Raw genomic sequence first — 15,640 nt, 5'->3', positions numbered from 1 at the left:
CTGTTTTGAGTTTATTACTTGTGAAATAAAATCTAATGGTGTATAATTGGCTCATATTTGACATATATATTGAAGTGTATATATTTAACATCAACTACAGGAGGTCACTGAAAAATTTCCCCCAAGAATGATAAAAGTGGCTTTGTTTTTTGGCAAAAGGAAGATTTTGACCCAGAAAGAATAAATTGTTAATGGTAATGAGAAACACATTTTAAAATGTTTTGTGTGTGTTTGCCTCGAGGTTAAATGACAGAATGACTCCTAAGGCATATGGAGAAAATAAGTCTCCTAGGCCCTTGTGGGCAACACAAAAGATTTTAGCCAATTAACTCCAAATTATTATTACAATATAAATTTGGGGAGGGAAATTTGAACAGGTAAAATGCTGAAATTGACGCTGTTTGTTGGTTCTGCAGAAAAAAAGTGCAAAATGTTTACTCAGTGACATTTTGTTTTTCCTTTCCCTTCATTTAAGAATCCCTGAGCAAAATCCATTCCTATTTTGTAGTAAAACATGAGCATCACGGCAGACTACCTGAGCAGGGTGACCCGAGTCTGTGCTTTCACAATGTGGTTAACTCTTAGTGTTTTAACAGTAAGCTGAAGTTGGTTATAGAGACTAGCAGAGACAATTCTGGCATGCATAAAAAGCAAGCTAGCAATGTGAGAGAAATACCATACAAGCAAGACTTACTTCTTCTTTACAGAATGTTTGAAATGTATTAGTTTTGTTATAATAGAGAAACGAGCTTTGACATTACAAATGCATCATCATGCCAAAAAATCACTTTGAATACTAAAAGAGAAATGTCTTTCTTTTTCTCAGCTGAAGTCCTTACATTCTTTATTTTCTCTATCATTGTCTAAGGATGAGGAGCCGTTCAATTCAGATTATATAGAAGTGGACCGCATCCTGGATGAATCCCATAGTGTGGACAAAGAAAACGGAGAGGTTAGAATTTTTTTGGACCAGCAAAAAAATATTTTTGCATCGCTCTGGCTAGAATTTGTTATGAAAGTCTGTATGTCTGGTTTAAGTTAACTTTCTCTTTGCTGTTCTGTAACAGCCGGTGATATACTACTTAGTGAAGTGGTGCTCTCTGCCCTATGAGGATGCCACGTGGGAGCTGAAAGAAGATGTAGATGAAGGGAAGGTGGAGGAATTCAAAAGGATCCAGAGTCGCCAACCCAGAATCAAAAGACCTGTGAGTTTCAGATGGATGCTGCCCTCCAATTTGTTCAACTACACTCCAATTAAAGCAGTTCAGTTTAGTTCAAGTCTATTTGTATAGTGCTCTTACGTATAAGTATTGGCACTAAGCAGCTTCACAGAAATCATTATGTAGATTTATATTTAGATCCCTATTGAGCAAGCCAGAGGCAATGGTGGCAAGGAAAATGCCCTTAGATGACATGTGGAAACCTTGGGTCAAACCAGATTCAAACAGCGAACCCATCATCATCTGGGTGACGCTGGACAGAGGGATTATAAATTATTACTCTTCCACAATTATACTATGCTGTCAAACAATATTTAGTGTGTCGAGAGGATGTTCAGCAAGAGCATGTCTTTATGATTACAGCAGCAGTTCTTGGGTACAAGTCTGCAGTATGCTGGGGTTTATCCAGTGAAGAATAATCATAAGCATAAACTTTTTTGGGGAACTGTAATCTTTATGATGTCCTTGTGGGAGCACCCACAGTAGCAGAAGCTCCAAGCATCATAATGAATCAAGCTGATCTGGAGGGTTAGAAGCAGAAGGGGGAGGGCAGGGCAGGGCAGGGGGCAGCATCAAAACATTTAATATTCTTTATGTATACCAAAACTTCTATGCCACTTAAACCCCAGACCTGCACCTTTACCCAAGAGAAAAGCCGTTTATCAAACTGTTTGACTACACAAATTGGTATTCAGCCTAGGATTTGAAACTGAATATTGAACATTAATTGGACTGATTTTCCATAGTTGTAGGAACAAGCTCTTCCCCCTGCTATAGGCTTCATTATTCTATGTATGATGATAACCTGCACCTTTTGATAAATGTGCACCTTCAGAAAAAATGTTTCTGATGATATACAGGAATTCTTGTGTAAATATTTGTCCTAAAACTGTTTTCTTGTTAGCCTCGCCCACCTGCAAGTGCATGGAAGAAGTTGGAGCAATCACGAGAATACCTTAGTGGAAACACCCTGCGAGAGTATCAGCTAGAGGGAGTCAACTGGCTACTTTTCAACTGGTATAACAGGTACTTATATAAAATCCATTTATATTACTGTCAGATCAAGTGTATAAAGTATTATGTGCTTTTTATCTTCAGTATGGTAACACTTTATGGCACTAATGCACTTGTTTATATCTCCTACTGCCTAAATCAAAGTGAAACCAAGTTGTGACCAAGTTTAAAATGTAGAATAATAAAAAATATACATGACACTCAAAGGACGTCTTAATCATTGATGCTTTGGGGTTTGTCTTGGAGTTCCTAACATGTAGCCTACATGTACCCTACTAATAATCAAGTGCAACTTGTGCGGCTTAAATCCTAGTAGTTGCAGAAGGAAAGTAATGCAAACTGCTTACTTTGACCATTATTGCAGCTTTTTATTGTAAATAATTCAGTTTCTTTGTATTGGTATGTCCCCTTTTTGCTTAATGAGAGAGTGCACTAGAGCTAGCATGGAGAGTTGTGAGAGATTAAGCATTAAGAAAATCTGACCTTTTGTACAAAGCAGTTAACATGATTAATATCACAATTAAGCTTGAATTTAAATAGGGACCTAGAAATAGTGCTAAATTCTATTGTTCTATTTAAAAATTCAGATTTTCAGTATGGTCTCAGACTTTTGGATTACAATGTATGTTGTGTGTGTGTGTGTGTGGGTGTGTGTGTGTGTGTGTGTGGAAATTTTGGTGTTACAACCAGCCATGCATCATGAAGACGTTCGCATCTCTATTTTATATAGACATTGCTTATCACATGTGAATTGGTCATTACTGCAGAGATCCTTTGTCATCAATCTTGTCTTATCCACATTGTGGAATTCTTAATTTGTTACACATGCACTTAATTAGCTTGCAACGGCCTTTTCCTGATTTAAAAATAATAATAATAATAATTTATTTCCTGCATGAACATCTCTTATTAGGCAGAATTGCATTCTGGCGGATGAGATGGGTCTTGGTAAGACTATCCAGTCAATAGCCCTACTGTCTGAAGTATTTGCTACTGGAGTCCAGGGACCCTTTCTGATAATTGCCCCTCTCTCCACCATCACAAACTGGGAAAGAGAATTTTCCACATGGACAGAAATGAACGCTATTGTCTATCATGGCAGCCTGGCCAGCAGACAAATGATCCAGCAGTATGAGATGTATTGCAAGGATGATAAGGTTGGTCTTGCATTGCATGCACACACACGGCACTGGTGATCTGATGTTTGCAAAAAGGAAACCATTTTCTTGGTTTTTGGTTTGTAAAAATATTAAAACCTAGAAACGTTTAAGCAATCACAAGATGTCTACTGGTCTTCCTATGCCTCATGGTTTTGCTTTATTCCATACATTTAAAATCAATAAGCAGTGAACCGAAATACACACTGATCAGCCATAACATTAAATCCACCTGCATAATATTGTGTAGGTCCCACTTGTGCCACCAAACCAGCTCTGACCTTTTGAGGCGTGGACTCCACAAGACCTCTGAAGGTGTGCTGTGGTATCTGGCACCAAGATGTTAGCAGCAGATCCTTTAAGTTCTGCAAGTTGCATGGTGTGGCCTCCATGGATTGGATTTGTTTGTCCAGCACGCCCTACAGATGGGGTGATCAGATTGAGATCTGGTGAAATTTTGAGGCCAAGTCAACACCTTGAACTCTGTCATGCTCCTCAGACCATTCCAGAAATTTTTTTACAGTGTGGCAGTGCCGAAAGGAACCAGTGCCATTATTACTGCCATTCTTGAACACCGTTGCCACAAAGGGTTGTGCATACGGTCTGAAATATTTTTTATTTAGGTGGTACGTGTGTGAAAGTAACATCCACATGAATGGACCCCAGGATCCCAAGGTTTTCCAACAGAACATTGCGCAGAGCATCACACTTCCTCTGCCAGCTTGTCTTTTTCCCGTAGTGCATCCTGGTGCCATCTCTTCCCCTCGTCCATGTGATGCCAAAGAAAACATGATTTATCAGACTAGGCCACCTTCTTCCATTGCTTCACGGTCCAGTTCTGATTCTCACGTGCTCATAGTAGGCACTTTTGGCATGGACAGGGGTCCGCATGGACACTCTGACCGGCCTGAGGCCATGCAGCCCAATACGGAACATGCTGCGATGCACTGTGTTCTGACACCTATCATAGCCAGCATTAACTTTTTAAGCAATTTGTGCTACATAACATTTAATATTATGGCTGACCTGTGTATAACTTCATTTATTGCAATACTGTGAATGAATCTTAACTATATATTCAATACGATAAGCAAACTTTTAGAAATTTGCAGGGGAGGGGAAAAAGTACTGAAAAATGATGTGTAGATAAAGTGTATGTCTTGTATTATGTAATTTAATATCTGTGAGGTTTCAGTTTGTTCAAGGTATACATTATTGTCCTTGAACAATAATTAATTAATTTATATATTTTTCCTCTCTTAAGGGGCACCTCATTCCAGGAGCTTATAAATTTGATGCTCTGATCACAACCTTTGAGATGGTTCTGTCTGACTGCCCAGAACTGAGGGAGATCTATTGGCGTTGTGTGATCATTGATGAAGCACATCGCCTGAAGAACAGAAACTGCAAGCTGCTTGACAGTCTCAAGATGCTAAATGTGGTGAGTGAGACACAAACATATACATCTTTGTTATTACCTGTTGATGCTGCTCAACGTTTGCACTCAAACGGAGTTAGTCTGATGTTTTATATTTTTTGTTTGATAATCAAGCGATAGAGATTTTCTTTATAGATTTCTTAATTACATTTCGTTTTCAATTGTTTTTGGCCGTTCAACAGCAGTTGCAGCAACTGTTATAATTAGCGGTCGACCGATGGTGGGTTTTACCAATAACGAAGTTGGGCAGTACCTGCCGATAACAGTTTAATCAATCAATAGCTTTTAAAATTGATACTGAATGAAAACATAACACTCGGAGTAAAATATTACTTAACTTTATTACAAAAATAAGTATCATTGAAAATGTGCTGTACTTTTAAAAAGATGTGTGTGTGTGTGTGTGTGTGTGTGTGTGTATTAGGGTGGCAACTAACGATTATTTTCATAATCGATTAGTTGGCTGATTATTTTTTTGCTTAATCTTTCAGTACCCTTTTTTTGTTTATTTAAAATAAAATCCACAAACTCGGTGTTACAAATATAAACTTCAGACTAAAACTTTACACAACTGTTTGTCCAAAACAGAAAGAACCCAGCACACACACACACACACACACACACACACACACACACACACACACACACACACACCCCAGAATATATATTATTAATTTAGGACTGTAGTTTAATTTGGTGCTTTTTGTGCATCCATAAAAAATAATGCATAAATACTTATATATATATTTAATATATAATGTATAAAATGTATTTTAGTTTATATTGTATATAACTATTTATGCATTATTTTAAATCCACACACTAGACAGTAGAGGATACAGTGCATAGTGTAAGTGTATAGTACTTCATTTGGGACACAACTTTAGTATTTTCTCTCCGGAGCATGTTTTCTGAACAGAAGTAACGTAATGAGTAAATCTGCGCAGACCAACTAATCCATAATGAGATTCATTGACAACGATTTTCATAATCGATTTTAGCAATTAGTTGTTGCAGCTCTTTATATATATATATATATATATATATATATATATATATATATATATATATATATATATATATATATATATATATATATATAAATAAAAATAAATGTGTGTGTGTGTGTATACACACACATTGATTTTAGGGACAGCATATTTTTATTGTATATTTTATAACACTGCTTTCACCTCCATGTTGTGCTACATTCCTGCTAATGTACAAATCTTTACATCAAATTAGACTGATCCTTAAAGTGCATCATCTCATAGAAGCAAAATATAAATAAAATTGTACCCAAAATATAGGATAAGTAAAAATAAAAATACCATCAACCAAATGAAAATATGCATTAAATATAACAATATGCAACCAAATGAGAACAATTCAGGTGAATGCAGAAAAGTCAATAACAGTGTGTACAGGCGGAGAGATGCAGACAAATCACTCAATAGAGCGGTGACGCAGGGATGACTTCATTTTGTGTGTGTATATATAGTGTATATTTGATTATATATGTGTGTGTGTGTGTGTGTATGTATGTATGTATATATATATATATATATATATATATATATATATATATATATATATATATATATATATATATATATATATATATATATATATATATATATATATATGTATGTATATATATATATATATATATATATATATATATATATATATATATATATATATATATATATATACTTTTGTTGCCAGCGGTTTAGACATTAATGGCTGTGTGTTGAGTTATTTTGAGGGGACAGCAAATTTACACTGTTACACAAGCTGTACACTCACTACTTTACATTGTAGCAAAGTGTCATTTCTTCAGTGTTGTCACATGAAAAGATATAATCAAATATTTACAAAAATGTGAGGGGTGTACTCACTTTTGTGAGATAGTGTGTATGTGTGTGTGTGTGTGTATATATATATATATATATGTGTGTGTGTGTATATATGTACGTGTGTGTGTGTGATATATATATGTATGTATGTATGTATGTATGTATGTATGTGTGTGTGTACACAAACTATTAATACATATTAAAGTAAATAAAAGATATACATCCAAACTGAACCAAAAAGTAACACTCCAAATAACTCCATTTTGTTGTTGATGTTTTAAATCCACATCTGAAGTGTCCCGCTCCATGCAGATTGTAGACTCGTGTGTCAAACCAGTGATGTTTTTCATTTTTCCTCCTCTAGAGGCACTTTTGTACTGTTTAATGATGGCAGACCCTTCTCAGCTATTCCAGCAATTGGTTATCAATGCTGATTAATTGCCAAAACTGATCAATTGGTCGATCTCTAGTTATAATGTAAGAAAGTCCTGATGAGTTTAGTCCTCTTGAGTATAACAAGCTGTATATTTCAGTGCTGTTCTGCAAACCAGCCACCCGATTCAATACTGTCTGTTACTTTTAGAATCATCAGTGAATGGAGACTTGTGTTTAGTAAGCTAAAATTTTCATAAAAAATTTTCACTCAGTTTGTATCGCATTCCCAACTTTAAAAAAATAATAATTTTCCGACACTCTTGACTTCTCTGTCCATTCTGTTCCATGCCTTTCTATTAAGATAAATGAGAGTTGTTGTCTGATGGCTCTGTTCTTTTCAAAGTTGGAATAATAAGTATGTCATACATTCATCTGGTCATCATAGTATAAAAGCAGTACATAGGAGCGTCCTCATAATTTTACAATTTTATTGATATTTTGCTTCAATGAGATGATGCACTTTAAGGATCAGTCTAATTTGATGTCAAGATTTGTACATTAGCAAGAATGTAGCACAACATGGAGGTGAAAGCAGTGGTCTGTTTATTTAAATGTGAAAGTGCAATAAAAATATGCTGTCCCTAAAATCAATCAATCGTGATCAATAATCGTTATCTCAATATTGATCAAAATAATCGTGATTATCATTTTGGCCATAATCGTGCAGCCCTACTGGCTTGATGCAGTTATTGCAAGCAAGGGATATGCAACCAAATTTGAAATGTTATTTACTTCAAGACTATCTGTTCCAATACTTTTGCTCACAAAAAGATTGAGGGGTTTGCCACCAAAGGTGCCATGTTCAACAAAGTCAAGTTGAGTTCCACAGTACATAAAGCATTGTTGCTCACCATGCTTTCTTGGGTAATTGCCAGAGGATAATGAACCGTCAGTCAGTCATCTTATTTTCCCATTACAGGAGCATAAAGTGCTGTTAACAGGCACACCTTTGCAGAATACTGTGGAAGAGTTGTTCAGTCTGTTGCACTTCTTAGAACCTGCACAGTTCCCTTCGGAGACAGAGTTCCTGCGTGAATTTGGTAATCTCAAAACGGAGGAGCAGGTACACAGATATGTGCATACACTTGCATACATATTAGACATACTTTAAAAAGAACCTAAACAGGTATCAGTGCCTTTTTTTTATCATCACATTAGGTGCAGAAATTGCAGGCTATTCTGAAACCCATGATGCTACGCAGATTGAAGGAGGATGTGGAAAAGAACTTGGCACCAAAGCAGGAGACCATTATTGAGGTATGAGTCTTAGTAGATCCAACAAAATGGTTTCTACCATAAGAATGTCAAAGTTACTGAACATCAACTCAGCAGGGCTCGACATTTAACACTTATTTTTTTCTTTTTGGACTGGCAAATGAAAGACTTTTACTTGCCTGACTGTCTAGCCTGAAAATGACAATAACAAAATAATGTTAATAATAACTTGCTTTATTTGTGATATATCCTTTGTGATATGCTCAGTTATAACCAAGATCACATTCTTCTGCTGCTGAAAATAATCTAGAGTAGAAACCAGCAAAGTGCAGATGTAAACAAGCAGTTGCATAGAAATCAGCTTGACCAATCAGAATTCGATTTGACTTTACCTCAGGCAACATCAGCGAAGCACATTGTTTCACGTTGTTTTTCAAGCCTATGCAACCCGGCCAAGCACCTGGTAAAGTATCAAACTAAAAAAAAAAAAAAAGACCACGGAATCTAACGTATTATGAAAATAAAAGGGAGGTGATTTATCCCTCCCTGGAGGGATGAATTTGACTGGGTGTGATATGAAGAGAAAGATGGAGTGATGTTTCACACTGTTGGAGGCATCCCAATTTGGCTGACAAGCAAGTTATTATATAATTTTAGTTGCACATGCTAACCAATTGACTAGGCTAGACTATGTTTCTTAACTTGGATAAGTGGTTTACTGAGATATGAATAAGACATTCACTCTAGTTAACGTCATTAATGTTAGGACTGTAGCAGTTATCTAGCTGATTCAAGTAAGGTCTTATGAGCTGATAGAACACTGAGATTATATTGCTTCTAAATAATTATACCACAATTGAAAAAAAATCCTTTTTTCTCTCTGGTTAAGTAACTTTTTTACTTAGACAAGTGAATAACAAATTTATTAGTGAAAAATACTATTTATTAGTTGAGAAATCATCAAAAAAGTAAAATTTATGTTAAGTGGTGAGTGTGTTAATATCTCGCCATTATTCAGTTCAATTTTATTTGTATAGCAGTTTTAACAATGGATATTGTCACAAGGCAGCTTTACAAAAATATATACTTTCTGGGTATACATTTTAAATGTTATAAATTTATCCCTAATGTGCAAGCCAGAGGAAAAGGTGGCAAGGAAAAGCTCCCCGAGGCAACGGGTATGAAAACTTGAGGAATCCGACTCAAAAGGGAACTCCTCCTCATCTGGTTGATGCCGGATAGTGCAATTAAAAATTATTTATCTTCTATAACTGTATGCTATAGTCAAAAAGTGCTAACGATGTCAACAAGAACTTATGAGTATGAGCATCAGAGCCATTTCTAGTTTCATTATAGTTTTAACTTAGTCTTTTTTATCAAACTGAAGTTATTACCTGTTCAGTGATGATGATTTGAGTGCAGACTGTTCTTAGCATTTGCAGTACTAAGGCTCTGCAAGGAGGAACATCCACAAATATTTTTTTTTGGTTTTTATGTGGTACCATCCACAGTAACCTCATGGTGAAATTTAGGCTGTTCATCCAACATCCCAGTTTCTCCCAGATCCTCCAGAGCTGTACCTTTTACCTAAGAAAAACTTTTAAGCAATCTTATCTCTTTATTTTAAAGTATTCTGGACCAGACAATTTTGCATGTTGTTCTGACACATTTATATATTTAGAATGCTAAACATGTAAACTAAGTGTGGTTATTTTTTCTTTAGGTGGAGTTGACTGATGTGCAGAAGAAGTACTACCGTGCTATTCTAGAGCGTAACTTCAGCTTCTTGAGCATGGGAGCTAATCACAACAGCAATGTCCCCAATCTTCTTAACACCATGATGGAGCTCCGCAAATGCTGCAACCACCCTTATTTAATCACAGGTCTCTCTCCTAAACCCTGTTTATTCCTGATTATTTAATGCATGTTGTATCTAGATTTAAAATTTGAAATGGCCACATCTGTATCTTTAAAGCTGCAAAATTTGCACATATAGACTATGTGCATTGTTATGTAATATATTGGAATGAGTTTTGAAGAAATTGGGCTTGGTGAAATTAATGCATGTACATTTGTTTTACATGGCTAATTTAGCTTTGATCACCGAAGTAAAGTTTGCTCAAGCAAATTTATTTGTTGGGTGTATATACACTGGTATTTTATGTGGGTAATGCCTAACTGGATAGAATACTAATATTTAAGACACATGAAGTGACCAAGTATAAATGAGGTCTAACACACACTCACTATCCTTTGTAATTTTGTTCTCATTCTCTGTACAAGTGTTTTATGCCTTAAGTAGAACAATTTCAGTATGATTGGCCAAGGCTTTATTTAGGAATGTGTTCTTGCTAGCACAGGTTTTACTCTTTGTCCTTTCAAATCTAAACATGGGTATTTATGATGTCACCTTTTAATACTTTGTGTGGATCTGTTCAGGTGCTGAAGAGAAAATAGTGGCTGAACTTAGGGAGGTGTACAATGCCTCAGCTCCAGACTTCCACCTTCAGGCCTTGGTGCGCTCAGCAGGGAAACTGGTCCTTCTGGATAAGTTGCTGCCTCGTCTCAAGGCTGGTGGACACAAAGTGCTTATTTTCTCCCAGATGGTGCGCTGTCTCGACATTCTAGAAGATTATCTCCTCCACAAGAGGTAGGAAAAATTATTTAAAAACGCTTTCATTTTAAACTGGTGCAAAAAAGCACCATGGAGCCAAAGGTATAAATTTATTGTATGGTTCTGTTAAAACAACAATTTACAAAGTTAATAAAATGACTAGTTGAAGTCATTTGGAGAAAAAAAAATGCATATAAACATATAACATAATATAAAATAACTGTAGCAGCTTGTCATGTTGATTATTTAGCTGAAAGCAGTTGATCAGGTCAGAAAGGGAAGTGTTTTTCCCTCATTAATCCTGTCTGTTCTGATTAGAGATGTTGACAATGAAAACAGAATGTTTAAAGACAAATGAGCAGAGAAGTGTGTGTTTATTCTGTACTTCAAGTTAAAAACGGATGATCTATAATGATCTGAGTGGACTCCATGGTGCTGGTTTGCATCACTACAAAGCAAAATATAATCACTATCACAATCCTATTTATAGGCATAAACTAATACTACTTGTTGTTAAGCTTTAAAAGGTAACAGTAATTGACATTCAGTCATGTGTGTAGCTTATCCAGAGCTTTGTAACAATGACTTTGGATCATTGGACCTTTAATAATTTTTGTTAAATGTTCCTGCTCTAAAAAATCTTTATGCTCCCTAGCAAATTGAAGTTGTTTTTATCTGATTAGCCTCACACTGTTTAGTCCCAGTCCTGTAAGTTCTCGTTGCATTGGAAATACTCTTACTTTCACTATTAAACATAGCCATGAGTTCTACTGTCAGTTTTTTACAGTGTGACTTCACCAGCGTTATAAAGATCTCTGATCATGATCATTCAAGATTTTGAACATTCAACTTTTGTGGAAGAATTGTGGTTGTGAAAATGCCAGTCCACCACTCTCCTTCCAGGATTTATTAATGCGTTGGACAGTTCTTAACACAGTTCCAGGGATTTCAGCAATCTCCTTAGTTGTTTTCTTTGCTTGATGCAGGCCGATAATGTGCCCTTTCTGAAACAGAGTAACATCTTTTCCATGACCATGGGATACTTCTTCCGACATTTTTGTTTAAGAAATGAGAAGCTACACACTGCGTCAGTTAGGGTTAAAAGAATTGTTACCAGCTGAAACATAGTAATTACTGCAATAATGATCCAATCATATGCGCTTAAGTATTTGTTTATTTAAATTCAAACAGCGACATTTTTTTGGCCAGGCGGTGTAGCTTGACGTTTGGAATAGCACAATGGTTTGGTGAGTAAGGTTTATTTCATTGGATTGGTTACAGGATGTCCATCACAGCTATTTACTTTATTTTACCAGATATCTCTACGAACGCATTGATGGTCGAGTAAGAGGAAACCTTCGTCAGGCAGCCATCGATCGCTTCAGTAAGTCAGACTCTGACCGGTTTGTCTTCTTGCTGTGTACCCGTGCTGGAGGACTGGGTATTAACCTGACTGCTGCTGACACTTGCGTTATATTCGACTCTGACTGGAACCCACAGAATGACCTTCAGGTGAGAGTTTGCACTGCTCACTCTTTTCATTTCATTATGCACAGAATCAAATTATACTTCCATTTTCTTTAGGGTTTTAAAGGTTTCATATTTTTTGCCTAATCTACTTGCAGTTTTATTCCAGGGTCTTGGAGCACAAATGCTCCAGAAGTTTTTTGTTTTTTTTAATCTTCCTCTGCTGGCCATGCTTGTCAGGTTGCAGTTTCACAGTTATTCAGTGTTTTTTGACGCTTATCTCCACATAGATATTATTTTTAAAATACACCTACTTAATACATCTACTTTTTTCGTGTAGGTTCCTTAACACAGTGTCTTAAAAATTATCTCAAGAAAGTTGTAATGATTGCTGCTCCTAGCATGTCATTATATTTGGTGCACATGCAGTCCACTTCAACAGAATGAACACCTGTTTTTCTCCTCTGATCTTTCTCAAGATGTTTCAGCCTGAAGACCCTACACACAGTCTTTTGTTATTTGCACCATTCTGTGTAAAATCTTGAAACTGTTTTGTGTGAAACTCCCAAGAACTCAGCAGTTTCTGAAATACTCTAACTGTGGCATGGTTGTTGGTACCAGATGGGCTGGTTTAAGTCACAAAGATCATACTTTTCCCCAATTCTGATATTTGATGTGAACATTAACTTAAGCAATTGATTTGTATTTGGATGATTTTTGCATTGTGCTGCTGCCAAATAATTGGCTGATGAGATAACTGCAGAATATATAGGTTTTCCTATTAAAGTGAACAGGAGTATAGTCTAGGTTTATGCATTTATTCTGATGCTTTATAAGCATTCTAAGCATTATACTTCTAAATAAGAATAACGTTGACTTCCTTTTATCCATGACAAGGCTCACATCAGTGTCATTTTAGCAGTTTTTAGCAACCTGAATACTTTTCAGCCTACATGGTTGTCTTTCCTGGATTATGGATTTAATTTCATGGATTAAATGATCATGATGACTCTTGCAGTCAGATTAAATTGACTGTGTTGGTGTATTTTATGTTGATCTGTCCGTGGATTCACTTCCTGACTAAGTTCAGTCTGCTTCATAACTTGCAGAGGTCGAAGTTGAAAGCAATATCCTTAAAAGTGAAAGTAATCTTGTGCACACACACACAAAACACAGCAACATGCGATGCAAGTAGCACTGATTGGTTTTATATCACTGGCAGAGGTGAGCAGTTCTCTCATTACACTTTGATGAGACAACAGTTGATGGTCAAACCTGAGAGAGCTGGTGGTCAGGTGTCCAAAAACTTTTGGCCATATAGTGTAGGTCCTTGTCCCAGGGATGACCAGCAAACATGAGCCTGTTTTTTTTTTTTTTGTTTTTTTGTTGTTGTTGTTTTTTAATGCCTGTGTTGGAGTAAGGGCTTCTTCCTTTTACAACAGCCTTTAAGGCTTTGGAAATGTAAGACTCTCTTAAAGGTGAATGAACTGTAGTATATGATGCCTCCAACTCCTTCACCAGTTCCATTGATGTTGCCCTGGGGTTCAAGTCAACCTTCCGCACCAAAGTTTGGTCATCCATTAATCGGCGCCTTCTTCCTGAACGATGTAGTGTCGTCATGGTTCTAATATTTTTATATTTACGTACACTTCTTGCTTACAGACGCTCGTGGTACCTTCAGATGTTTGGAAATCACTGCTTATGAGGAATTGGAATTGTGGAGGTCCACAATTGTTGTTTCTGTGGTGTTTTGTAGAGCTGCTTGGATTTTCCCATGGTATCAAGGGCTAAAAGGCACTGGCTTTAGGTAGGCCCTTAAATAAATCCACAGGTGACCTCCCAATGAACTCCTAATCATTAAATCCTAAACAGTTGGCCAACTGGAAGCCTCTGAAATTCATTACATCAATTTCTGTTTAAAGAGTCAGTCAACTTGATGTATGTAAATGTTTGACTTGCTGGACTTCTGATATAGTGATATAGCCACTGCTGTTAATTATATAATTCCTGAGTTCAAATTTCCTTTTCCTTTAGAAAGTCAATGCTACTGATACCAACATCTGCCGGCAGTCACTGTACTATCGCGTGGTTGAACAGACTATGGCGAAATAATCTACCCTTTAAAGTTTCTTCCTAAAAGAAAGCAGTTCTCATCAGCCTAATCGGGACAGTGAGGAACATGTTTAGGTCGCTGAGACGTATAATCCTGGTCCAACTGCATAGATGCAGAAATGTCATACTTTTGAGAATATGCGTCACAAGGAAATGTTTAGCAGCCATGTCATTAAGTAATATTTTTGGTTAGTTTTCTTGTTCTTGGTTATTTGTTGTGTTCACAGGCCTGTTAACTGTGTGCAAAAAATATTGCTGTGTTCTGTTCCTGAATGTTTGCATATACCACTTTTATACAACTTAGTTTTATTTTTATTTCTGTCTCTTTTCTATTAATGTTTTCAGATTCAGTGTAGATAGCATGAAAGAGTGCTGCCTCACCTGATTTGTTTGGAAGACTATGATTGTTTACCACTGCATAAATGTTGAAGAACACTACAAATCTATTAATCTCTGGTGGTTTTTTGCCCAGGCCCAGGCCCGTTGCCATCGTATTGGCCAGTCCAAGGCAGTTAAGGTGTATCGTCTCATCACCAGAAACTCATATGAACGGGAGATGTTGGACAAAGCTAGTTTGAAGTTGGGACTGGATAGGGCTGTGCTTCAAAGCATGAGTAGCAATAAAGACAATAATGTCAATGGGGTAAGTGTTTGATTTCTGTATTTTTTTATTTTTTTATTTTTAACAACCTCAAAAGCAAAATGTAAATTATAAACAAAATGCAAGGATTTGCAAATCTCGTAAACCCATATTTTATTCACAATAGAACACATCAAATGTTTAAACTGAGGAATTGTACAATTTTAGTGGAAAAAGAAGGTAATTTTGTATTTGATGGCCACAGTAGTTGGGACAGGGCAAGTAAAGGCTGGAAAAGTAAGTCTTACTAAAAAGAAGCAGCTGGAGGAGCATTTTGCAACTAATTAGGTTAATTGGCAACAGGTCAGTAACATGATTGGGTATAAAAAGATCGTCTTAGAGAGGCAGAGACTCTCAACTAAAGACGGGTTGGAATCTAGATGGAAGTATATGATGCTCTAAAAACTGTATATACCTTTCAGCATTGATGATGTCTTTCCAGATGTGCAAGCTGCCCATTCAGTAGGCA

The 15,640-nt window shown here is 36.3% G+C and overlaps 1 protein-coding gene across 2 annotated transcripts in view; it reads left to right on the top strand.

The window, feature by feature from the left end:
* Positions 1-15,640, top strand: part of chd8 (chromodomain helicase DNA binding protein 8) — an 83,864-nt gene that overhangs the window by 48,313 nt on the left and 19,911 nt on the right. For both annotated transcript variants that reach the window (XM_053681305.1, XM_017472103.3), the window contains exons 12-22: positions 869-952; positions 1,068-1,205; positions 2,125-2,246; positions 3,148-3,391; positions 4,656-4,832; positions 8,043-8,186; positions 8,282-8,380; positions 10,062-10,221; positions 10,778-10,988; positions 12,269-12,464; positions 15,004-15,174. In XM_053681305.1, the coding sequence (XP_053537280.1) occupies positions 869-952; positions 1,068-1,205; positions 2,125-2,246; positions 3,148-3,391; positions 4,656-4,832; positions 8,043-8,186; positions 8,282-8,380; positions 10,062-10,221; positions 10,778-10,988; positions 12,269-12,464; positions 15,004-15,174 (1,746 nt within the window). The remainder of the gene's footprint in view (positions 1-868; positions 953-1,067; positions 1,206-2,124; positions 2,247-3,147; positions 3,392-4,655; positions 4,833-8,042; positions 8,187-8,281; positions 8,381-10,061; positions 10,222-10,777; positions 10,989-12,268; positions 12,465-15,003; positions 15,175-15,640) is intronic.

This window comes from Ictalurus punctatus, chromosome 7 (assembly GCF_001660625.3).
Source record: "Ictalurus punctatus breed USDA103 chromosome 7, Coco_2.0, whole genome shotgun sequence".
NCBI lineage: Eukaryota > Metazoa > Chordata > Actinopteri > Siluriformes > Ictaluridae > Ictalurus > Ictalurus punctatus.
This window is presented reverse-complemented; position numbering and strand designations above follow the sequence as displayed.